Genomic DNA, 26,443 nt, shown 5'->3' on the forward strand with positions numbered 1-26,443 from the left:
TTATATATCAAGTACAAGTGGTTAATAAATAGTTACTACTACTACTGCAATTGCTACTGCTGCTATTATTACTGGAGCCTACTATACAATGTGTGACACAGACATGTTAACAGGCAAGTTCAGCATAGTCTGATAAGAACTATGACATGGGTAAGTATGGAATGCCATGTGAGCACAGAAGAGAGGTATTTAACCCAGACTTGTGGAGGAACGAGTGGTCTGAGCAGGTTCTGAAGCTGAAGCCTGAGGATGAACAGAAACTATCTGGGTGAACTGGGGCAAGGGTGGAGGGAGAAGCAGAGAGTATTCAGGTCAGGGAGAATAATATGTGCATAGGTTTGGCAACTAAAAGGAGTTCAGTGTAGCTGAAGCATAGACTATGACAAGAGAAAAGCAAAGGTTGAGGCTGGAAATCTAAGGTGACATTATTCATGGCATTGTAAACTATGTTAAAAGTTTTTTGTCTTTCTCATAGGATCAATATGGAACTATTAAAAGGATTTGGAGACTATTGGGAAGCTGGAGGGTGCCATAATCAGATTTCAGATTTAGAAAGGGAACCACAGTTACAGGGGGAAGAACAGATTAAGGATGGAGTTGAAAAGTGAAAAAATTAGAGAGTGAAAAATGAGTTGGAAGGCTCCAGGACAGTGGCAGTGGAAAAGGAACGAAGAGATTTGAAGGTCTACTTTCCTTTTGTCCCCCCCTTACTTCAAGCTCAAAACACCTAGCACTTTAATATTTTCTGAGCACGCATTATGTATTGTGTTGGGATGAAAAAGTGAGTAATATAAAGTAGCTGCTCTCATGGAACTTACATTCTAGAAGAGCTAGACATACAAAGAGATGAGCTTAAAATAGTAAGAGAGTGCACTGTTATCTAGATAAATAGATATACACACATATAGTTATTTTGTGGCAGTTCCAAGCTAGGGGTGGCATCTGACCCAGCTGGTGTGGTGTGCAGTTTATAAAACAGCTTCCTAAAAAACGTGATCTTACTAGGCAAAGATAGAAATATAAATTCTAGGTAGAGAGACCAGTATGAAAAAGGCCCTTAAAGAAGAAACAATATAGCTTAACATAAAATCAGCAGTTTGGTCTTGTCAAACCATAAAGTAAAAGACATAGAGTTACTAGTATTAAGATATTACAGATGGTTAGGAGGGGCCTTGCAGGGCAGTTAAAGACTTTGGACTTTATCTAGCAGACAGTGGAGAGCTACTAAAGGGTTATAAGCAGGGAAATGACATAGTGACATGTGACACCTGATCTATTCCTAAAAGTAAGTCATTACAACTCCAAGTTCATCTCTTTATTTCTTTTTTCATCCTAGCCTATAACTGAAATATATTTTATAAAACTGCATTACTATTTTACTTTCAAAATTTATTACTGTTTTACCTCTCAAGGGAAAAAACCTGTTTGAGTTGTTTAGGAAGGGCATAGTCACTTGACTAAAAAGTAATCTGTAGCCTTATCAGAATTGATAGTGTTCTTTTAATTTTAAATCGTAAGTTATCTGAAGGCACTTCCTTATCTTAAAGGAAGAGTAAAAGTATCAGATACAGAGTAAGTTTTACATTACAACATTATGGCAAGTATCCAATATTTTAAAAGCTCTCTATGATTTTTACAAATGCTTAAAAGAGTTATTTACCGTATGTCCTAAGTTATCACGTAAAGACACTTTCATTTTCATTTCAATCAAGATAAGTGAATTACTCTAAGACCTTTCTTCCACTTAATATTCCTATTGTAATAAGAATTCCAACTTCTTTGAAAGGATAAGAATTCCAACTTCTTTGAAAGGATGATGAGTAATGACAACTTCATTATAATTAGACCAAATGTAAAGCAGAACTTTATAAATAAAACACCCACTCTAAAGATTTTTTTAAGCCATAACCTTTGTACTATTAGAGAAGATTCAAATGAAGTATGCCAGGGTGTATAACAAAATGAAGAGAGATTATCATACATAAATTCTTGATCTAAAAAATGAAGGGATGGGAAATATTTGACATTTTAAGCAAACATAAAAGATTTCCCTCAGTAAAAAATAAGAAACGTTTAAGTCATTTATGTCTCACTTGAAACCAAAGTGCGTATGCATCTTAGTTCAAATGGAGTCTTAGAACAAAGAAATCTGTTCTCTTCCATGGAAAATTCTGCTGTAAACTTACAACTCTGAACATCACTAATCAATGCGAGGCATGACTAATAATTAAGAAAGGAAACTCTTTAATTTCTACAACTTCCGTAATTTGTTTATACCAGTTTGTTTTAAAAATCACTACCTCAGTGATCATCCATTGATTTTAACTTTTACAAATTGCTACAGACATGATGAGGCAAAACACTGAGACAGATTAAAGCTGCAGGAAAGAAGGCTGAGGAATTCTTATCCTGTCCACAGAAGTCAAAATTGCTATTGTTTTATATGACATAATAATTTCAGATAGTTTCAGCCACATGCAAACAACTGCAGGTGTAAAGGGTTCATAGAAGATATATATATATATCACTTACCACTGTTGTTCAAACTCCAGTGTTAAAATCTTATTATTGACTATAAACTCAAATAACCATTAAGATATTTTTAGTTGAAGTGAGAAATAAAGTTAATAACAGGGACATAAGATTTTTCCCTTCTCTCTATACGTCCAAACATACATACATACACTCACACATTCATTCATTCCTTCTCTCTCTCTCCATATTTCATGATGGGCAATGATTCTACTAAGAATTACAACACAATATATATAAACTTTATAACATTAGGAAAAGTTTCATTATAAATCTAAATTAATTCAAAAGCATTTCCTGAATTTTTTCATGTTCTGACAGCTTAAAAATAGTTAAATTAATTTACTGATCATCTACATAAAATCTATCTATCAAAATAAAATGAATTGTAAGTCAGGGCTTAACTTAGCTGCAAAGGAGGATTTTTAAGAAAATTAAAACCAATAGAAAACACATCTTCTGAATAACACACAAAACCATCTACATGTTTCACAAAACTGTTCAGTACATGTATACACCTGTGATAAAATCTACTATTTCATCAAATTCAACATGCTGGTCTGAAGTTTCCAGCAGTTTTATGATTGGATTCTTTTCTTTTGTGAATATTTCTTTAAAATGTAATAAGATTCTGTTCCTACTGCGCTAGTGAAGTGTGTGTGTTGGATGGTGAGTAAGAAAAGACAAAGATGGAGAGAAGCACTGATTCACTCTGTATCACATGATGCATCTTTCTAAATACAAATCAAATTTGTGGGCTCATCACTTCTCTCGGTGGGAAGCAATATGCTAAAAATGAAACTAGACCACAAGCGAGACCGAAGGAGTTTCTCAGATCAAGCAAGAATGGCAGAGAAGATGTGCTTTAGGAACTCTCAGAATTTGGACAAAAGAAATGGCAAAATCATCACAGCTTCCTCCTAAACTTAATAAGCTTCTTTCATTCTCCAAAGAACATAAACCTCCCTATTATACTTGTTATTTCTATTTGTAAATGAAAAACTATTTTTGTATTTTGATCTCACTCATGGAAATGTGGCAACATTGCTCCTGAATCTCTGGTGATGTTTCCAACCAATTTATTTAGAATCACATTGAATTTTTAAAGGAAAAAGTATTTTAAGGCACTTAACTTCTATGCAAATCAAACACATTTTTCTGTATAGGCTGTCACTACTATAATGAGTATCTAAAGCAAAAATAAGGACAAACCAGAGAGTACAAGATAAAAACATGTAGAATGACAGAAGAGTCTATAGCTAGAAAAAGACCACACATGGAGCAAACCCAATTCCTACCCCACTATTAAAGTCTTATGTAAATTAGTTGTTTTCTTTTCATTATTCTTCTTTTTTCCCATCCTCTCAGTTATTTGTTAATAATATTTCTGGATTTAAGGCAACCCAGTAGAAACTCTCACATTCCGTGAAATGGTCAGGTACCTGGTGCAACAGTTCCTTTTAACTGCTTGATGTTGGCAATGGATTCAAAGTCAAAGCACAGTCTGACCAGCAGATCATTCAGAATTTGAAATTCTGCATACTGTTTTAGGTATAACTTAGATATTTGATTTTATAAATGGAATGATTGTCTCAATCAAATCAGCACTACTTACAGAGATTTAATTTTGTAGATTCTCCTGGTGGCAAGTGATTAAATCTTTAACCAATCTGGTGTTCCATGAATTGAGAAGTTTGAAAATCAGCAGAGTTAGAAAATGACTTTCACCCACTATTTCTTGTCCCTCATCCTCTGGCTCTGTCCCAATCTTTTTCATTTCCTCTGTACACATGCTTCCTCAAATTTTGCCAGTATGTTTTTTTTTTTTTTTTTTTTACACCAGTCAGCTTCCTACAACGAAGTTAACTGCCACCAAACTGGGTAAATTGCCTTCTTCTAATAATCATCCAATTCCTCTGATGATATATAAACCCAACTTTGTTGAGCCCAAACAGTCCTACTGGTAGAAACACAAATAATGCAATAATAAAATGCAAATTAAAGCAAGTATTAGAATGGTATCATAGTGTAAGAAAACTCTCAGATAGAACTCAAAATTTTTGTTTGCTAGGGAATTGCTGGTGATGGGCAATTCAAAGCTAAATAGCAAAAGAGATTGATGCCAGCGACTCTTTCCAGAAAATTCAGCATATCCTCACTGTTATTACTGCCATCACTACTGTCACAATGTCTGGGTGGATAAGATGGCCCCTTAACCACGTGGAGCTATAAAGTCCAGTTTCCCTAAACATGCACATAAAGTATCAATTTGCACTAAATGATAAGAACAGCTTTCAGCCTCATCAAAACTGTGGTGATAATTATATATGAACAGAATAATGTAAATAGTAACTACAAACTATCAAAAAGCATTCTTCCCAAATACTCTTCAACCAAAGCTTGAGTGCTAACATTTCCTTCTTCCCAAAACAACACTTTAGGTACCAGTTATCCACAGAGTGAAGGGACTATAGGACATCTTAAATTACAAAACTGTCTCTAGAAAGATATTTATTCATTCATATTTATAAAACATTTATTAATGGCCCACTATGTGCCAAGCAGCATGTACTATGTGCTAGGTACTAAAGATAAAATAAAAGCAAGATTACCCAGAAAGTCTGGATGATGGCCTAAATGTTTCTTCTAATTTTTTTTTCCTGTAAATTACTGGATCATTAGCACTGAAAATCTAACGTTAAAAATAATCTGGTTTTGGAGACAGGGAGAGGTACAGGAGCCTCCTATGTAAACGAAAAGAGGAAAACTGGACAGGTATAGCCATCTTTCAGATTCTACTCCAATTTGTAATTTATTTATACCCTACCTTTTCCATAAAGATTCAAGGCAGCTTAGAATATACATAAAATGTAACAAGATGGCGTAAATTAAAAATAAAAGAGAAACTCTAAAACAAAGACAAAAAAACAAGGTCAGCAATTATAAAATGACGCCAGGATAGTTTAAAAATTTGGCGTTTGGTGGTTAAAAAATTCGGATTTAAGCTTTCTAGTATACATCTCAAGTAAAGAAATCTTATCAGTTCTGCCCTTCAATACCCATAAGATTAAAAAAAGACCAACTGCTTTGAAGTACTACTATGAATTAAACCAAGAATTTTTCTTCAGGGTTCCTTACAAAGACATCAGTATAGTATAATCAACAATTATCAATTATATCCTTAGAAGACAAGTTATCCTCATAATGACAAGTTTCATGGGCTGTTTCTTAGAGTATCACTTCATAAAAGTTGATGGTATGACACCCAATGCAGACTTTTTTTCATATTCTCACTTAAATTCAGAAAACTGGGCTGAGAGACAGATCTAACACTACTGTGAAAATCATAATGCCCTAGAAATAAACGTGCCTGACTAGGCCACCCCTGCACCTAGAGATGAGAGAGGAATACTCTGCAGACAACGATGACATTCTCTTTAGAAAATATTTTAAAATTTATTTTCAATATGCAGACAAATAGTACTTGAAACCCTGAAGTTCCACTCTACACAGCATAGCCTCAAAAGATTTATCCTGAAAAACGTCTAGGGTATGCATTTCCAGGCACACTCAGGGTCCAAGAATTTAGCATATTGGAATAGAAGGTGATCCCCGGAGACTTAAATATTATCTGCAATATCTATACAAGGAGGTGAACTTATGATCAAGAATAAGACTTAGTACATTACCGCCAACAGTCATGGATCTGGTCAGAGAAGGCTGTAATAAAGTTTCTTCATCATTAAATCGTTTCTTAAGTTCTTCTACAGATTCCAGATGGAGTTGGAGAAATTCTGCTGTTGCTGCTGAGGCTTCTTCTTTAACAGGATCTATCATTCTCTTCAGAAGTCCTAGATCATCCTTTTGGACTTTCAAACAAAGCTTCTCCATTTCTCGAATATTGGAGCGGAGTTGCTATAAAAGAAAAAAGAATCATTGAAGCCACCACCTCTTACCATAAAATATCTTTATTTTCAGAGGTAATTTGTGATAATGGTTGTGAATGAAAATGATTACAAGTATTCTCTACGATAGAAGGTACACATAATACTTTTCTACATTTCACATTTCTGGCCAAATCCAGCTTCTTTTAGAACTCACATCCTCACACTTTGAATTTATTTAGCATTTTTTTCCTTCACTAAATGTGATTATTACAAAAGTAACAAATGTTCTTCATAATAAATCAAACACTACAGAAACACATCAAGAAAAACTCAATGATTTCCCCACTTCACCAATCCCACCACTTCTCTTAACCCAGTCCTTCCACACATTTTTAAAGGATTTTGAAAAAGAATGAGTATTCTATCATTTAAAAATAGTGTCCCATGGGGCCGGCCCGGTGGCGCAAGCAGTTAAGTGCACGTGCTCCGCTGCAGTGGCCCGGGGTCCGTCGGTTCGGATTCCAGGCGTGCACCCACACACTGCTTGGCAAGCCATGCTGTGGCGGTGTGCCATATAAAGTGGAGGAAGATGGGCATGGATGTTAGCCCAGTGCCAGTCTTCCTCAGCAAAAAAAGAGGAGTATTGGCAGATGTTAGCACAGGGCTGATCTTCCTCACAAAAAAAAAAAAAAATCATTAAAAAATAAATAAATAAAAATAAAAATAGTGTCCCAAAGAAACAAATAAATAAATGAGTTTAGCTGCACATTAGACCCAACTCAAGAAAGACAGTAAACTAGAAACCAGATATGAAGAAACTAAGTAAAAAAACAAACAAACAAAAAAAGTAAAAAAAAAAAATACAGAAGAGAAGGTAAGCAACCTAGAGGATACAGCTGGAGAAGGGTACAACAATATACATATATTTAGAATCCTAGAAGAAAAGGACAGAAAATAAATTTCAATAGTAATAACAGAATTTTCCAAAAACTGAAGAAAGACATCAATCCACAGATTCAAAAAGGTCAATGAATTCTGAGAAGAGTAAATAAAAAGAAAAGCACATTTAGCCAAAAAAGAAAAAAAGAAAAGGTGTGGGAGAAAGATGTGTCAAAAGGAGCTCAAAAGGAACTAGAGACAATACAATTTCTTGCAAAATAGTTCCACCACCTCGGAGGCAGCACTGCCAATGTTGCACATGCCGCACGTGCCTTTCAGACCAGATGTGTGTTCACCGTGTGTTATATAACTTGTGATTCCTTCACCTAATAGGCCTACTCCAGTTTTTTTTTCTCCAGTCAATCACATCCTGGGATCCAATGTATAAATCCAATACTGCATGTTTTATGCATGACTATTCTAAAGGATCTTATTTTGTGTACTACATGTATTATAATAGTGTATAATGTTATATAATGTAAAAAGAAAAATCTATGTAGAAATAATGCAACCAACTACCCAAGTGTCATACCAATAAAAACACCAAATAAACCTTGAACAAATAAACCCAAAAGCGAAGACAAAAAAAAAGGCAGTGCTGCCCCCAGAAGACCAGAATAAAGACCAGACAAAGAAACAATAAGGTTATAATAAGACTTCTCAAAGCAACAATGAAAGCTAGGAGACAGCAGAATGATATATTCAAAATATGGAAAGAAAATTACTATCAACCTAAAACTCAATACCCAGCAAAAATATCCTTCAAGACCAAAGGTAAAATAAAGACATTTTAGACAAAGAAAGAAAGAAATGCAGAGCATTAAAATATAGTAAAAGTGTAGGTAAATCGAGGTGACCAGTAACTAGACTAAAACAATAATAATAATGTCTTGGGGATTTTAAATATATATATAAAGTTAAAATACATAAAAATCACATTTAATTTGGGGGCACATATAGAACTAAAATATCCCCAGGTAACTGTATAATCTGTATTGTTTATGGACGTTTGCTGCAATTCTAATAAAAGAGTATATAATTCTAAAACTAACAGATGAACAATTGGGTCAATAAAAAAATACAAGATCAGTCCAAAAGAAAGTAAAAATGAACATGAAAAGGAACAAAAAATAGGTGGAAGAAGAAGAAAGCACACAATAGAGTGGAAGATTTAAACCCAAATATATCAACAATTACACTAAATATAAACGGAATAAGTGTTCCAGTTAAAAGATAAAGATTTTCAGACTGGAAAAAACATAAAACTCAAGAATATATCTAAAACATAAAGAAACATGGTTCAAAGTAAAAGGATGAAAAAGATAAATCATGTAAATCTAACGCTCCACCCCCAAAGAAAACCTGCTGTAGGGGCCAGCCCCGTGGCTTAGCAGTTAAGTGCGCGTGCTCTACTACTGGCAGCCTGGGTTCAGATCCTGGGCGCACACCGACGCACCGCTTGTCTGGTCATGCTGATGCGGCGTCCCACATACAGCAACTAGAAGGATGTGCAACTGTGACATACAACTATCTACTGGGGCTTTGGGGAGAAAAAGGGAAAAAAAAAAGGAGGAGGATTGGCAATAGATGTTAGCTCAGAGCCGGTCTTCCTCAGCAAAAAGAGGAGGATTAGCATGGATGTTAGCTCAGGGCTGATCCTCCTCCCAAAAAAAAAAACCTGCTGTAGCAATATTAATATCATAAAAAATAGACCTTAAAGCCACAACATTACTAGAAATAAAGAAAATCACTTGATAGTATCTTCACCAGGAATATATAATTCTTTTTTTTTTTTTTATTTATTTTTTCCCCCAAAGCCCCACTAGATAGCTGTATGTCATAGCTGCACATCCTTCTAGTTGCTGTATGTGGGACGCGGCCTCAGCATGGCCAGAGAAGCGGTGTGTCAGTGTGCGCCTGGGATCCGAACCCGGGCCATCAGCAGCGGAGCACACGCACTTAACCGCTAAGCCATGGGGCCAGCCCTGGAATATATAATTCTAAAGTTAGGAGTACCTAATAACATAGACACAATATACATAATGCAAAAATTGACATAACTATAAAGAGAAATAAACAAATCCACAATCATAATAGAGGGCTTCAATACCTCTTTCAGTATTTGATAGAACAAATGGACAAAAGTACGGTATAGAGAATTTGAACAATAATGGTAACACAAACTTGAATTAGGAATTGAATAAAACATTATACCCAACAATTTGACAATATACCTCTTAAAAAACCCCACAGAGAACATTTACAAAAATTGGGGAGCCAGCCCTGATGGCCTAGTGGTTAAAGTTTAGTGCACTCTACTTCAGCAGCCCAGGTTTGGCTCCCAGGCACAGAACCACACCACTCATCTGTCAGGAGTCATGCTGTGGTGGTGGCTCACACAGAAGTAGAAGGACCTACAACTAGAATATACAACTAGGTACTGGGGCTTGGGGGAGGGGACGAAAAATAAGATTGGCAACAGATGTTAGCTTAGGGCCAATCTCAAAAAAACAAAAAAAGAGAGAAAGATTGGCAACAGATGTTAGCTCCGGGTCAATCTTGAAAAAAAAAAATTGGTTATATACAGTCTTAAAGTAAATTTCAACCAATTTCAAAAATACTGACATTGGGGCCAGCCACATGGTGTAGTGGTTGAGTTCGGTGCGCTCTACTTCGGCAGCCCAGGTTTGCTGGTTCAGATCCTGGGCATGGACCTACACCACTCATCAGCCATGCTGTGGCGGTGACCCACATACAAAATAGAGTAAGGGTGGCACAGATGTTAGCTTAGGTTGAATCTTCCTCAAGCAAAAAAATGAGGAAGATTGGCAACAGATGTTAGCTCAGGGCGAATCTTCCTCAGGTGAAAAAAAAAGTTCATATCATACAGACCATGTACTCTGATCATAATAAAATTAAACTTGAAATCACTAACAAAAATATACCTAGAAACACTATATGTCTGAAAATGAAGAAAGACACTTATAAATAATCCACAAGGCAAAGAAGAAATCACAATGAAAATTAAAAATGCTTTGAACTGAATTAGAAAAATAATGCATACTAAAACTTAAAGACAGTTGAAACAGTAGAAATTTACAGCTCTAAATGTATATATATTAGAAAAGAAGAAAGGCTGAAAATAATAAATGAAACATCCATCTCAACAACCTAGAAAACAAACAGCAACAATAAATGCAGAGAAAGGAGAAAGTAACAAAGATGTGAACACAAATTCCACGAAATAGAAAAAACAAGCCTACAACAGGTTAAAAAAGCCAAAATTTGATTTTAGAAGACTAATAAAATTGGTAAATCTCACTGAGAAGTAGTTAAAAAAATACAGAAGGTACAAGTAACCAAAATCAGAAATGAAAAAAAGGGGACATCACTACTGATCTTTCAGATATTAAAAAGATAATGAGAGGATATTATGAACACATTTATGTCAATAAACTAGAAAAGTCAGATGAAATGGATAAATTCCTAGAAAACTATAACTTACCAAAACTGACAAGAAATAGAAATTTGAATAGTCATATAACTATTAAAGAAACGAAATGTATGTTTTGAAACTCCCCTGCCTGCCCACAGACATATGGAAAACCAAAACTAAACAAACAAACCAAAAACTCCAGCACAGATGGCTTCACTGGCCACTTCTTCCAAAGGTTTAAAGGTAATTATACTAATTCTTCAAGAGAACAGAAAAAGAACATTTTCTAACTCATTTCATGATAGTAAACCTTGATACCAAAACTCAACAAGCCGAACAAGAAAAAGGAAGAATTCAGAGCAGTCTCACTTATGAATAAGATGCAAAATTCCTAAAGAAAATGTCAGCAATTTAAATCCAGCATCATATAAAAAATATAACAATAATAATAAACCAATAGATAAAACGTGTTCATATGTTCATGGATCAGAGAACTCAGTATTGCAAAGATGTCACTTTGATAGACATCTATAGATCAATAGAGTCAATAAATCTACTTAATCCATAAATTCAATATCTATTAATTCAATAAAATTGAATAAAATTTAAATCCATAAGTTCAATAATACATAGATTCAATAAATTAGAATAAATTTGAAAAAGGTTCTTTGTTTCGTTTTGGTGGAACTCGAAAAGCTGATTCTAAAATGTATTTGGAAATGCATATACAGGGCTGAGACTAGCTTTGAAGAAGTAGGAGAACTTCCTCTATTAAATATCGACTTATTATAAAGCCATAGTAATTAAGACAGTGTGGAACTGGTGAAAGAATAGACAAATACACCAATGAAACAGCCCAGAAACAACCCAAATACATATGCACTGGATTTATGACAAAGGTGGCACTGCAGGGCAGTGCTGGGAAAGATGATCTTTCCAAAACATGGCGCCTGGTCATTCGAGTGTCCATATGGGAAAAAATAAAACTGGATACACCACCTCACACCATACACAACAATCAACCAGATGGACTGTAGACCTAAATGTGATAGGCAAGACAACAGAAGAATATCTTCACCATGTTGGGGTAGGAAAGACCTCTTAAATGTGGCACAAAAAGCACCAACCATAAAAGATTGACAACCTTGACTATATTAAATTAAATGAATTTCCAGTCATCAAGGGACACAACTAAGACAGTGAAAAGGTTAACCACTGAGTGGAAGAAGATAATTGCAACACATACACAGGCAGAAAAAAGAACTCTTACAGATCAGTAAGAAAAAGACAAACAACCCAAAGAAATGTGGCCAAGAACCCTAAATGGGCAATTCTCATAAACAAATAAGACTTAACCTTACTAATAATCAGGTAAATGTAAATTAAACTGTAATTAGTTACCCATCAGAACAACTAAAATTAAAGTCTGACTTTGCTAAATATTAGTGAGGATGTGGCGCCCAAAGGAACTTGCATTCACTGCTGCAAGGAGTGTAAAATTAGTACAACTATTTCTTGGAAAATAGTTTGGCGTTATCTACTAAAGTTGAAAATAAGGATGCATGATGAACCAGCAATTCCTGTTCTAGGAATATACTCAACAGAAATGTATGCACATGTGTACCAGTAAAAATATACAAGAATGTCAATAGCATTTGTAATAGAAACTGAAAACAACCCAAACATCCATCAATAGAATGGATACACAATGGTAAACTCATACAATGGAATAAACATACAGCAATGAAAATGAACGAACTACTGCTATAGGCAACATAGGTAAATCTCAAGCCAGAAACAAAAGATATATTCTGTTTAATCCAATTTATATAATGTTCAAAGACAAACTAAATTAAACTATAGTCTTAATGATACATTTTGGTGGTAAAACTATACAGAAAAGCTAAACAGCAGTTACCACATAAATCAAGATAGTGATTACTTTTGGGGGGAGAAAGGTGGTTATAACTGGGAAGAGGCTATGAAGGGCTTCTAGGATGCTGGTAACAGTCTATTTCTTGATTTGAGCATAGCAATTTGTTTAGGTGTATATTTATGTTTTACGCATTTTATAGCATGTATGTTATATTTCACAGTAAAAAACTGTAATAATATTTTTAGACAAGAATATTATATTAACCTGTATGGTCAATTAACCTAAGGATTGAAAGCATTTGGGTAGGGGTAAAACTGAGTGGCAATCTCATTGTGGAAGTATATTAGGTACCACCTTGCTGGATAAAAGATATTAATTCATTCATTTTCAGGAACAGAGACTATGCCTCTTTTCTTCAACATTGTATCCTCAAGGCCATGTTTGATCCCTGATATACAGTTTGATTCAATAAACATGGTGAATGAATGCTTTCTTAATATCTCTTACAAAGTGGCAAAGCAGTGGTCCAAGAAAAACAGGGATCTCCAACTATCAAGAAACCAGCTAGAGGGGCCAGCCCCGTGGCCTAGTGGTTAAGTTTGGCATGCTCCACTTCGGTGGCCCAGGTTCGGTTCCTGGGCACAGAACTATACCACCTGTTGGTGGCCATGCTGTGATGGCAACCCACATACAAAATAGAGGAAGACTGGCACAGATATTAGCTCAGGGTGAATCTTCCTCAAGCAAAAAGCAAGATTGGCAACAGATGTTAGCTCAGGGCAAATCCTCCTCAGCAAAGAAAAAAAAGAAACCAGCTAGAATTTTTCCCTAGATAATAAAAGTTACTGCATATGAAACATTTCATCTTTCATTAGTTGGAAGAAACAATGAAAGGAACTACTTTTTTGGAATTAATTCTGACATACAAGCATAAAATAGTGAAGTGGAAATGAAACCCATGGGAGAAAGCAACCATGCCATCTTGGAGTTCATATTAGTTACAAAAAGGAATACTGGAAACTGATACTTTAAGGAAGTGAATTAACTTCAGAGAAAATAGTGTATGATGCCATAGCAGAAATTATATCGTGAGAAGATCTTTTTTAAAAGAGAGTGTTTCTAAAAAGTAAAATTCTGACAACATAAAAAAAAAGTTAATCTGAAAATAAAGAAAAGAAAATGGCATCTTAAGAATCCAATATGGTTGTGTAAGGTGTGCTATGATAAGTTCAGAATTTTAAGAGACTTATTTAAGAAAAAAAAAAAAAAAAAAGAAACGAAAAGAAAGGCATGTGAACAAGGATGAATACAAAAGAGTGGTGTGAAACAAGGGGAATCATGTAAGAAAGAGCCCAGAATGAGCGGAGGCTGGTGAAAAATGTTAAGAACAATAAAAAGGATTTAAAAAATACATGTAGAGCAAGAAGAAAAGCAGGAAGGTTTAGGCCTACTGCTTGGGGCAGATGGTATAATGTTAACAGATGATGCAGAAAAAGCAGAACTACTTAACTCCTGTTTTGCTTTTGATTCTCTATTAAGGAGAAATATTCAAAATTGAAAGAAGCATAAGAAACATGCTCAGGCCCGGCTCCGTGGCTTAGCGGTTGAGTGCGCGCGCTCTGATGCTGGCGGCCCGGGTTCGGATCCCGGGAGCGCCCCGAGGCACCACTTCTCCCTCCAACGCGAGGCCGAGTCCCACGTACAGCAACTAGAAGGATGTGAACCTATGACATACAACTATCTACTGGGGCTTTGGGGGGAAAAAACTGAATAAATAAAATCTTTAAAAAAAAAAAAAAGAAACATGCTCAAAGGAAACTTGAAACATTTTACTTTAAGGATCTAGACAGGCTTCATGAAGGAGGTGAGATTTGAGCTGTCCCTGAAGAGTATATTGGGAAAATAGAACATACTAAACAGAATAGATTGGGAAAAGACAGAGGTGGAGTAGAAGAGTAGAAGCTGTCTAAACACTATAGTTCACCAATTTTAGGACAAAATATCTTTCCCACATTTTAACATCTCTGAAATGGGAATGTATCTTAAAATGAATGGTAAAAAAGCAACATGCCACATTTAACTGGCAGTACTTTTTCTTTCTTAGAGGTACACAAAATAATGGTGTCTCTTTCAATTGATGGTGCCTTAGATTTAATTTTCTCCTGAGGTTCTACAGTACCTCTGACAGTCAGAGTAGAGGTCAAGCATCCTAAATCCTAATTAATCAGCTCAGGAATATTTCAAAGCAAAGTTTAAGTTTAAATTCCTCTGAAGCACATAATAACCTAAAACAATTTACCTTCTAATAACATTCATTTTGGAATTTACTATTCTATCTTCTCTTCCATTCTCTACCTGGCCTTGCTTCTCTCTAATCTTTCCTTCTTTTCTCCTAACTTTTGTCTACTATCCTCACTTCTCCCTCTCTCCTCCTCATTCCCTCTCTTTTCTATTGCTTCTCTCTTGTAAATTCTCTAAAATTTTTTTGTGTATGTGAGGAAGACTGGCCCCGAGCTAACATCTGTTGCCAGTCTTCCTCTTTTTGCTTGAGAAAGATTGTCCCTGAGCTAACGTCTGTGCCAATCCTCCTCTATTTTGTATATACGACACTGCCACGGCATGGTGTGATGAGCAGTGTGTAGGTCCACGCCCAGGATCCAAACCCATGAACCCCAGGCTGCCAAAGCGGAGTGCCCAAACTTAACCACTATGCAACTGGACCAGCCCCTAAAAAATTTTTTTGAAGTATATAGCTCAAGTGTTCTATATTTCTCCTAGTAAAATCATGAGTCATATTTTACCTCTACAAGTTCCATGATTGAATTTTTTTTTTCTATTTATGCTACCTATGGAACTAGGATATACTCTCTGCAGAGCAGTATCTTTCCAAATATGGTCTGAAATCTACTGAATCAGAATCTCTAAGGTGAGTCCCAGAAATCTCTGTTCTGAAAAAGTTCTGCATCACCTGTGCTATGGAGACTAGGCTGATCAAGTTTCTACAAAAGTCAAGGTAATGTTCTTCAGTCAATTATTACTGTAGTAACAATTTCCAACTTGTTCACTTAGTTTCAAAATTTGGTCACAAAGTCTTTCTTAATGCTAATGTTTTCTTATCCCAAAGAAAAAAACTGTTAAACCTATTCTATTTGCAGTTTCAAAACATAATAATGGGCTTCTGCTTCTGCAAAGTTTGCAGAACAGAGTACTGGAGAGGAGAGGGCTGCACAGAAAGAGAACCCTGGAGATATGCAGAGAGTAATCCCCAAGTAATCAATAGAGAACTGATCAGAACATGTATATGAGGACACGATCCAAGGTTAGGAGAAAAAATCATACAAAAAAATTAGAGGGAACAGCGCCTAGCACTCATTCAAAGCTGGAAACAGTGTCTGTTCCCACCAGCTAAACTGGAAAAATTCTTAATTCACAGGGCAGAACACTCAGAAAGGTTTTACTTCAGTAGTGGGGAAATAATTAGCCCTAGACCAAGCACTGCTCCAGTAAAGCCTAATAAATCACAAAAATAAGACCCAAAAGGATCAAAATGTTTCCAAGTAACTTAACTATATTCCAGAACAAAGCTCAAAAAGATATATAGGAACATAAAAATATCTAGCACCCAGTTAGGCAAAGGCCACCCAGTCAAAAACTACCAGACATACAAAGAAATAGGAAAATATGATCCACAATGAAAAGAATGATCAAATGATTGAAACTGACTCAGAATTGATATAGATATTAGAATTAGCAAAGAAGGCTATAAAAACAATTATAATTATATTCCATATGTTCAAAAAGTTAACTAGAGACATAGAAGATATTAAAAAAAGACCCAAATCAAAATTCTAGAGTTTAAAACTACAATATGTAAGAAGAAAAATACACTGAATGGATTAACAGATTAGACACTGCTACTGCTAGGATTAGCGAACATGAAGGCGTAGAAATAGAAGCTATCCAAAATGAAACACACAGAGAAAAAAGAATTCAAAAAATTTAAAAGAGCATCAGTGAGCTGTGAGATAACTTCAATTAGTCTAACATATGTGTAATTGGAGGCCCTAGAGAAGAGAGATGGGAGGGGACAGAAAAATATTTGAAGAAATAATGGCCAAAACATTTCCAAATTAGATGTAAATTATAAACCTAGAGATCCAAGAAGCTCAACAAATTCAGAACAAGAAACATGAAGAAAACTCCACCAAGGATCATCATAATCAAAGTGCTCAAAACCAGTGATAAAGGGAAAAATCAGAAAAGCAGCCAAAGAAGAGAGACATATTACATACAGAATAACAAAGATAAGTATAAAACAGATTTCCCATTGGAAACAAAACAAGTGAAAAGAAAATCAAACATCTTTAAAGTATTGAATGAAAAAAGATTAGAATATAGAATTCTACATACAGCAAAATTCCTTTAAAAACCAAAAGCCAAATAAAGGCTTTCAGATATATAAAAGATGAAAGAATTCATCACCAGCAGAACTGCACTCCAAGAAATGTTAAAGGAAGTCTTTCAGGCAAAAGGAAAATGATACCAGATGGAAATATGGGTTTACACAAAGGCATTAAACACACCAGAAATGGAAATAACAAAGGTAAATATTAAGATTTTTTCCCCTTAATATCTAAATCACTTAAAAAACATGACTGACTATTTAAACATTATGAAGTATATAACATATGTATAAGTAAAACATATGACAACAATAATATAAAGACTGGGAGGGGAGAAATAGAAGTATATTGTAAGTTTCTTAAACATATGTGAAATAGTATAATATCACTTGAAGATAAACTCTAATAGGATGTATACTATAAACCCTAAAGCAACCACTAAAATAACAGAGTTATAGCTTGCAAGACAAGAAAGGAGATAAAATGGAATGGAAAATACTCGATTAATTCAAGATAAAACAGAAACATCGTTAATCAAATGAAAATTAAAATCACAATGAGATGCCACTACAGACCTATTAAAATGGCTAAAATTAAAAAGATTAACCAAATGTTGGCAAGGATATGGAGGAACTGGTGGGAAGATAAAACGGTACAACCATTTTGGAAAACAGTTTAGCAGTTTCTTAAAAAGTTAAAGAACAACTACTATATGATCCAGCCATTCCACTCATAAGTACTTATCCAAGAGAAATAAAATCCTTTGTCCATACAAAGTCTTGTTCTCAAATATTCATAGCAGCTTTATTTGTAATAGCCAAAAACTGGAAACAACCCAAATGTCCATCAACAGATGAATGGATAAACAAACTGTCATATATCCATTCAATAGAATACCTACTCAATAATAAAAAGGAATGAAATACTGATACACATCACAACAGGATGAACCTCAAAATATTTATGCAGAGTGAAAGAAGCCAGACAAAAGAGGAGTGCATATTGTATGACTCTATTTATATAAAATTCTAGGAAACCCAAACTGATGTATAGTGACAGAAAGCAGGTCAGTGGTTGCTTAGATACTGGGAGTGGGAATGGAAGGTTGGGGGATGTGTGTGCGTATGTGGAGAGGGGGAAGGGTTGCAGAGGGATGTGGGAGGAAGAAGCCAGAAGGATGGTTACAAAGGGGTATGAGGAAACTTTTTGGGGCAATGGATATATTATCTTAAATGGTTTCATATTATCTTGATTGTGGTGATGGTCTCATGGTGTATACATATGTCAAAACTTATCAAATTGTGTACTTTAGTGTATGTCAATTACACCTCAAGAAAGTTGTCTGGAAAAAAGCAGAAACAAAAATGCAAAACAATATTATATATTATTTATACATAATTACATGCACAGAAATGATAAATATTTAAATCAGTGGAAAAGATTTCCTTCAGATGAAGATAGAACAGGTGATCGAAATCAAGTAAAGTCACACAAGGGACTTCAGTGGTATTTCTAAAGTTTTCTCCCACCTCCCCCACAAAAAAAGGGGAAGAAATTGTGGCAAAATGTTAAGATTTGACAAAGTTGGGTGATGAGCACATAAGTGTTATATTATTTTTATTTTTTACATTTTTGTGTGTTTGAAGTATATGTAATTTTTCAAAAAGGTACTTCAACATTAAGATTGATGTCAGGGTAGTTCCTTTTTCCTCTGTCAAGCTTGTGAATTCAGAATCATTTACCAGGGCTACAAAGAGAGTAGGTGAAAATGTAACATATTAGGCCCCTGACATTCTACACAAAATTGTCTGCACATTTGTGTATCTGCATTTTTCTAAAAAGCAGACCTATTGTATTCTGATTATTATATTTGCCACCTAACTGGTATTCTTGCTTCCATCTTTGCCCCCTTAGAATCTATACTTTTCATAAAAGTCAAGGTGATGGATCTTTTAAAGTCATATCAGGTCATCATCTGCTCAAAATTTTCCAAAGGTTTTCTACTCAACTTCAAGTTACCATATCCTGGAAAGCCTTCCGTATCAGAGCCAGCTGATCTCTCTGACCTCATCTCCTGTACTCTCCTTGTTCACACTAGCCACACTGACCTCCTTACTACTCCTTGAATATGCCACACATCCTCTCACCTCAGAGTCGTGGCACTTGATTTCCCCTCTGCCTGGAAAAGTCTATTCCCCATGGTTTATACCTGTACTTCCTTCGGGTCTCTGCTCATATGTCATCAGAAACCATCTACAACCACCCTATATAAAAGAACACTCATCACCTTCTGTGACTCTTTGTTCCCTTTAACCTGCTTTACTTTTACTTTATGGTACTTATAACTATCTAAATATTTAAATATTATATATTTATTTACTTAAAAAAATTATCTGTCTCTGCTTTCTCCACTCGCCACCCTCAGAATATAAGTCTGGTGAGAAGAATAATTTTCTTCAGTTTTGCTCACAGCTATAGTCCCAGTGTCTAGAATAGTATCTAGAACATAGTAAGTGTTCAAATGTTTCTGCTAATAATCAGATCAGAAAGGCAAATATTATGCTAAGTTCTGAAAATTTGCAGCAGTATTCACAAGTTAGATAAATGGGGCTATAATCAATGAAGCAAGGTTAAAAAAAAGAAAGTATACCAACTCAGTAATTAACAAGCTTTGCAGTATGCAAGTAGTAAACTGCAAACTATGGCCAAACTTTCAGTAAAATAAAGGTGACATATCTTTCTCTTTAGTTTTGTAACTAAATTTAATAACTAGTTATGGCTTTTTTCCCTTTTTTCAGAAATATCCTGAAATTCCTGTCTAAAGATTAAGATATGTTTAAATATATACTTATCTATACTGATAATTGTAAAAAGTAATTATTCTGAGTTAATTGAAATTCTGAAAAATGACTAATTATGTATTTAATGATTAAAAGAAGAATGGCTATGCATATATTTGCCTTTGTTAGATATTGATTTAAGGATTCCTAATGTGTTTTTAAAACATGTAATTCTGAGAGCAAATTGTGTACAGCAGAAAACATTTGGTATCATAATAATTAATCTGATTTCTTTACAAACAGCACAAGTCCACTGGTAAACATTTAAACAATGTAAAATAAACACATTCTAGACATCATATAATTTATTATATAAGGACTCCAGACTATTTAATTAAAATAAAGCTGGACTATTCTTTACTTGTATTACCCAACTGCTACACTAAGGTATTGAGAGTGTGTAAGGACTTCACATCAAAAGGCACCAAAAAGAATATGCATAGCTTAAAAAATATTAACTGAACCATCAAAAGGAGTAAAAATCAAAGGAGAAAAAAGCCTCCATTCACTTATTCAACATCTAATAAGGACCTACTATATAGGTATTAAGTGCAGTACTCCACTTTCTATCCACCTGAGCTAATATTAAAAATAATTCTACATTGGATTCCTGCACCCCAACTTATTAAGGCCTTGTGCTTTAGACAAACACTAAGTTTCTCTGTTCTTCAGCCTTTTTTTATCCAAAAAATGAGGATAATACCTCCCTTCCCCAGCATCCAGACATCTGTCAGTATATCATTGACTGGTCTTTATAATATATTTGACCATTAATCATACACTGACTTACATCTTTTCCTAAAGCTTTAAACTATTATTTAAATGTTTTATTTAACTTTTTGTGTATTCCCATCTAGTTAAGTTCCTTCAAAGCAGAAATTGTGATATATTTTTTAGAATCCTCTATTATCAGCTAGTATTAGATAGTAACAGATTAATGAAATAAGTCATCTAATTAATAGTCTAATATCTAATTAATAGGTAGTAATAGATAGATAGTAATAGATTAATGAAACAGACTGAAATAGAGAAACAAAATAAGCGTAAGTCCTGTATTCCAGTCATCTGTTGCTGTGTAACAAATTCCTCCAAAACTTAAGGGCCTGAAACCACCATTTGATTTTACTAATGATTTTGTAGAAGAGAAATTTAGGAAGTCATCAGCTGAGCAGTTCTCACTTGGGGTCTCCCCTGTGGTTAAGTAAGACGTCAGCTGAGACTGCCGTCACGTGAACGCTCAACTGCACTGGAAGTCTAAGTTGGCTCACTCGTGGCTGGCACTTGAGGCTGGAAGTTCCTAAGAGCTCAGCTGTTGCTGTGGCTATCTCCTACATGGGGGTCTCAGGATATCGGGACATTTCAAGCATCCGAGAACCTCTGGAAGCTATCTGGCCTTTTCTGATGTAGTCTCAGAAGCCAAGTGGCGTTACTTCTGCTTCAGCTAAGATTCAAGGGGAGGGGAATAGATTCCAACTGTTGGTGGGGGAGTAGCAAGGTCATACTGTAGAAGACCATGTAGGATGGAAGATATTTTGCAGGTATCTTTAAAAAGTACAATCTACCATAATCTGTACGCAGAAAACTATAAAGATACACAAACATTAAAGACATAAACAAGTGCAAGGATATTCCATATTCATAGGCAGGAAAACTAGACATTATAAATGTCAATTTTCTCTAAATAAATGGATAAATCCAATGCAATTCCCAAATTCCAAAAAAGATTGCATATGAACTTTGAAAAGCAGATTCCAAATTTTATACAGAAGACTAAAGGGCCAAGTATAGCCAAAACACCGTTGAAAAGGAAGAGTAAGGTAGAAGTATTGTCCTACCAGATATCAAACCTTATCATAAGACTGTCTTAATTAAGATACTGTGGAACTTGGTGGAGAAATAGACAAATTGACCAGTGGAATGGAAAAGAAAGACCAGAGACAGACCCATACATATATGAAATTGTGATATGTAAATAGCACCGGAGGAATCAGTTAATAGTGAGAGAGAACTGATTTTCCAAATGGAATAAAATGAAATTTTACTTATATCTACCTTATACCATCAATTCCAGATGGATTAGACTTAAATGTTAAAAGTAAAACATTTAAAACATTCAATAGAAAATATAGGAAAATATCTTCTTCATCTTAGGATAGGGAGCATTCCTTGAACACGATACCAAAGGCATGAACCATAAGAGAAAAGGTTGATAAAGTAGATTACATTTAAATTAAGAACTCCTTTTCAACAGACACTATAATGAAAGTGAAGATAGTTCTTACTATATAAATCAAATAATGCTAACTCTAGAAAATCTATGATAACTGTTCATGAAATTGTTTTGTCCAAAAATAATTTTTACACAAACTAGCAAATAACAAGCCTATCCACAAAATTCAGGGCAGATATGAATAAAACTAAGCAAATACCTACATCTAACAACAGTTTCGATCTCACTATTTTAATGGCACATACAAATCTTTTGTGCCAGATGGAGGTCAATAATGTAAATATGTATATTTTTAAAATCAGTAAACAAACACTTTGACCATAAATCTCAAGAAAATCATAAGTAACTTCTAATAACATACTAAACAGTGAAGATGGTAAGAAATCCAAGTCATAATAATCTCATTGACATTAACGTGCTTACTACCATTCAGTAAACACTGAATCTTGCTGAGCACCAGGTACTGTAGGATATACAAATAGCAGAGACATAGTCCCTGATCTTTAGGCGTATAAATCTAGCCAGCAAGCAATAAAAAACATAGAGAGATAAGTCAAATTTCTACCTAGATCTCAAATCAATCTGTTTTTCTCCATCTCTACCATCTCTGTAACCCTTCCTAAATGATCTCTTGCATTCGTTTCATTTTATCAATCTGTTCACTTTACCGCAGTTATAGTAATCTTTCTGAAATGCAAGAGGACCAGAGATGCATTCTTTGTAGAAACAGACTCTACGTTCAGAAACACCAGGCACAGGGCTAAAAGAAGGGATTTATGTAAAAGCCTGTACTGAACCTGTACCCAGCAGCCTTCACCTAACCTGCTTTTCTAACTGAAAAATAAGTGCCTACTTGCCATAGGAGGAGAATGAGGACTCTTCTTTAGCAAACTAAACCAGAACAAGCTCCAGATACTGATATTTGGAGGTTCCTCCAAGGAAATGCCAGCTTTCCAAAGCACCTTTAAGTGAAATCCACCAGGAGACAAGCAATTAGCTTTTTAGTGTCTCACAAAAGCAGAAGTTATATCCATAGACTAAATGCTATGAGAAAAGGAAAAGAGGACAAGAAAAAGCTCTTGGAAATTAAATATCATAATATCAGAAATAAAGAATTCAGTAGAAAGAACGGAAGATAAAGCTAAGGAAATTTCCCAGAAAATAGGAGAGAAAATTAGAAAAGCAACCCAAGAGACCTAACATCCAATAGAACAGGGATGGGCAAACTTTTTCTGCAAATGGCCAGATAGTAAATAGCTTAGGCTTTGCAGGCCATATGGTCTCTGCTGCAACCACTCAACTCTGCTGTTGTAGTGTCAAAACAGCCAAAGACAATATGTAAACAAATGGGGTGAACAGCAGGCCAGATTTGGCTTGTGAGCCATAGTTTGCTGACCCTTGCAATAAAATTTTGAAAAAAAAGAGCAAAGAGAAAACAAAGAGGAATAGATTACCAAATAAATAATTTAAGAAAATTTCCCAGAACTAAAGAGCATGAGTTTTTAGATCAAAAAGGTCCAACACAGAGCACATTAGCATCAAATTTCAGAATACCAGGGATAAACAGATCACAAAAGCTCCCAAAGAGAAAAAAAATAGGTCTTATACAAAGATTGGAAAATCAGATGATATCAACTTTTTTAAGAGTAAAACTAAACTAGAAATCCTAAAAATGCCTTCAAAGTTGAAAAAGAATCCAACTAGAATTCTATACCTACCAAAATTAGCAATCACATGTAAGGGGGAAATAAAGGTATTTTTCAGACACATAATACCTTGAAAATTTACCTCCAACGTACCCTTATTTAAGAGAGCTACTGGAAGATGTGCTCCAACAAAGCAATGAAGTAAACCAAAAATGAGGAAGGCATGATATCCAGGAAAACAGGGACCCAACAGAGTTGAACAGAACTGTGCAACAAGCCTACAAAATGAGTCCAGATTGGAACTAGGGGAAGAAGGGCTTCAGGGGGTAGTCTTCAAAATAAAGAATGGAAGTGATGCATTTGAGCATATGGAAAATATCACTGATAGCATGTGGCAGAGATGTGGAGCATTTAGAGAAAAATTAACTAAAAATACACAGAAAGCCAGGCAATAAAAAAAATTAGGCAATTATTAACTTCAAAAAAAACAAAAGGCTGTATTATATTTCACTATTTGGCTTAGCAAGAAACAATATCTTTATAATCAAAATAATGAGATACAAAATAATGAGATTACTGATAATTTAACCAAAAATTATAATATATATAATTACATAGGAGAAAGGAAAGTAGGACAGCAGAGTGAAAAGCCAGATCTCTACCTACAATGGCAAGAAGTGAAGAGATAAACCTGATTAAGAAATACCAGTCTACACATGGTATTTAGGAATAAAGAGCTAAATACCAGGGAAAATGGCCAAAAGGATTACAAGTAGTTTCTTTCAAATAGGACTTAAAGATAGAGAAGGGTATTCACTCATAAGTAGAAGATAAAAACAACAACAAACCCATAGAGACAGATTGGATTGGTGGCTACCAGAGGGGAAGGAGGGCGAAAGGGATGATCAGGCACATGTGTGTGGTGGTGGACTGTATTTGGGTGGTGAACATGATGTAATACAGAAATAGAAGTATAATGATGTACACTTGAAATTTATACAATGTTGTAAACCAATGTTACTGCAATAAATAAATAAATAAACAAAACCTTAAAAAAAAAAAAAGATGGAGAAGGGCAAGGTACTATAAGCCTTTTTATTTTATTTGGCTTTTAACCATGTAAAAATATGATTTTTAAAAATTAATTTAAAATAATTAAAATTTATTTATTAAAAAGCCAATAACTAAAAAGAATATTTGCAACACTATATTATTGCAACAATATTATAGACAGAAGATCAATATCTTCAAGTTATAAGCAGCTCTTACAAAGGAAAACAATATAATATATGCAAGGGGCAAGGGACATGAATAGGCAATTTACAAAAGAAATATTACTAACCAAGGTTCATATCAAAAAAACCTTCACCCTTCAAAGCAATAAAAAAAAAATTCAGATTAAAACAACAAAGCAGCATTATTTTAACCTACTAACTAGCAAAAATTTGGGAAATGGGTAATAACAGTGCTAGTAATGTTTTTGGAAAATGCATCGATTGTGAGTATATAAGTTGGTATACCATTTCTGGAGGAAATTTTGGTAATATGAATCAAAATCTTAAAATAGATAAGACATTTGATTCAGTAATTCCTGCTAAAAATGCATCCTTAAGGAAATAAAATCCTTAAGGAAATAAAAGGATTCAGCTACAAGGATATTTTTTATTTTAGCAAAATTTTCTTAAGACTGTCTTTTTCATGGTGATTTACTAGAAACAATGTAATAGCCTTACCTGAACTGTACGTCCTGCATTGATATGCTCTTCGTGCAACTTGTCCCAGATTCTGCACCTCTGATACTATACAAAAGAGAGGGGAAAGATACTTGAATTTTTTTTTTTATCACTAAAGTGATTATTTCTAGTTATCACAAAATCCCCACTCACCTACCCAAACTTAAACATACTAGCTAAAAGTTATTAACTTAGTAGTGGCAGTTAACTCCAAAGACCATACAAGTAGGAAGTTTTCAAAAACATTACATACAAACTTCTGGCAAATGGTAAAGCAAACAAAAATCACTAGATACTATTTATTTTACTAAAAAAGAGTACGTACTTTGTCTACATTGCAAACTCTGGAGATTAAAAAAATAAAGAATGAGAATGTAAAAGAATGCAAAAAATAAAACGATTAACAGCATTCAACAGATATTCTTACTATAGATGAAGACTTTTTATTTATTTATTTTCTTAATTTCTTGTTTTTTTTTTTTATTTTCCCCCAAAGCCCCAGTAGATAGTTGTAAGTCATAGCTGCACATCCTTCTAGTTGCTATATGTGGGACATGGCCTCAGCATGGCCAGAGAAGCAGTGCGTTGGTGCGCGCCTGGGTTCCGAACCCGGGCCACCAGTAGCGGAGCGTGCGCACTTAACCGCTAAGCCACCGGGCTGGCCCGATGAAGACTTTTAAATGTTTGTCAATGATAGCGTCAAGCATTAAAAACTGAAATCTGATTTTGAGAAAAAGTAACATTGATACGGCAGACTAGAAAATATATAAAAATGAGAATGAACATTTAATATACACGTTTCAGTTTTTTGTGTGTGTGTGTGAGGAAGATTAGCCCTAAGCTAACATCTGAAGCCAATTCTCCTCTTTTTCCTGAGGAAGACCCGCCCTGGGCTAACATCCGTGCCCATCTTCCTCTACT

At 34.7% G+C, this 26,443-nt stretch overlaps 1 protein-coding gene across 3 annotated transcripts in view; it reads right to left on the minus strand.

Annotated features, from left to right (window-relative positions):
* STX17 (syntaxin 17) overlaps window positions 1-26,443 on the minus strand; it is a 60,239-nt gene that overhangs the window by 11,323 nt on the left and 22,473 nt on the right. For all 3 annotated transcript variants that reach the window (XM_004423252.3, XM_014782023.2, XM_087419408.1), the window contains exons 3-4: window positions 25,523-25,588; window positions 6,222-6,447 (exon numbers count right to left, since the gene is read on the minus strand). In XM_004423252.3, the coding sequence (XP_004423309.2) occupies window positions 6,222-6,447; window positions 25,523-25,588 (292 nt within the window). The remainder of the gene's footprint in view (window positions 1-6,221; window positions 6,448-25,522; window positions 25,589-26,443) is intronic.

This window comes from Ceratotherium simum, chromosome 29 (genome assembly GCF_057802395.1).
Source record: "Ceratotherium simum simum isolate JZ-2026a chromosome 29, ASM5780239v1, whole genome shotgun sequence".
NCBI classification, from domain to species: domain Eukaryota; kingdom Metazoa; phylum Chordata; class Mammalia; order Perissodactyla; family Rhinocerotidae; genus Ceratotherium; species Ceratotherium simum.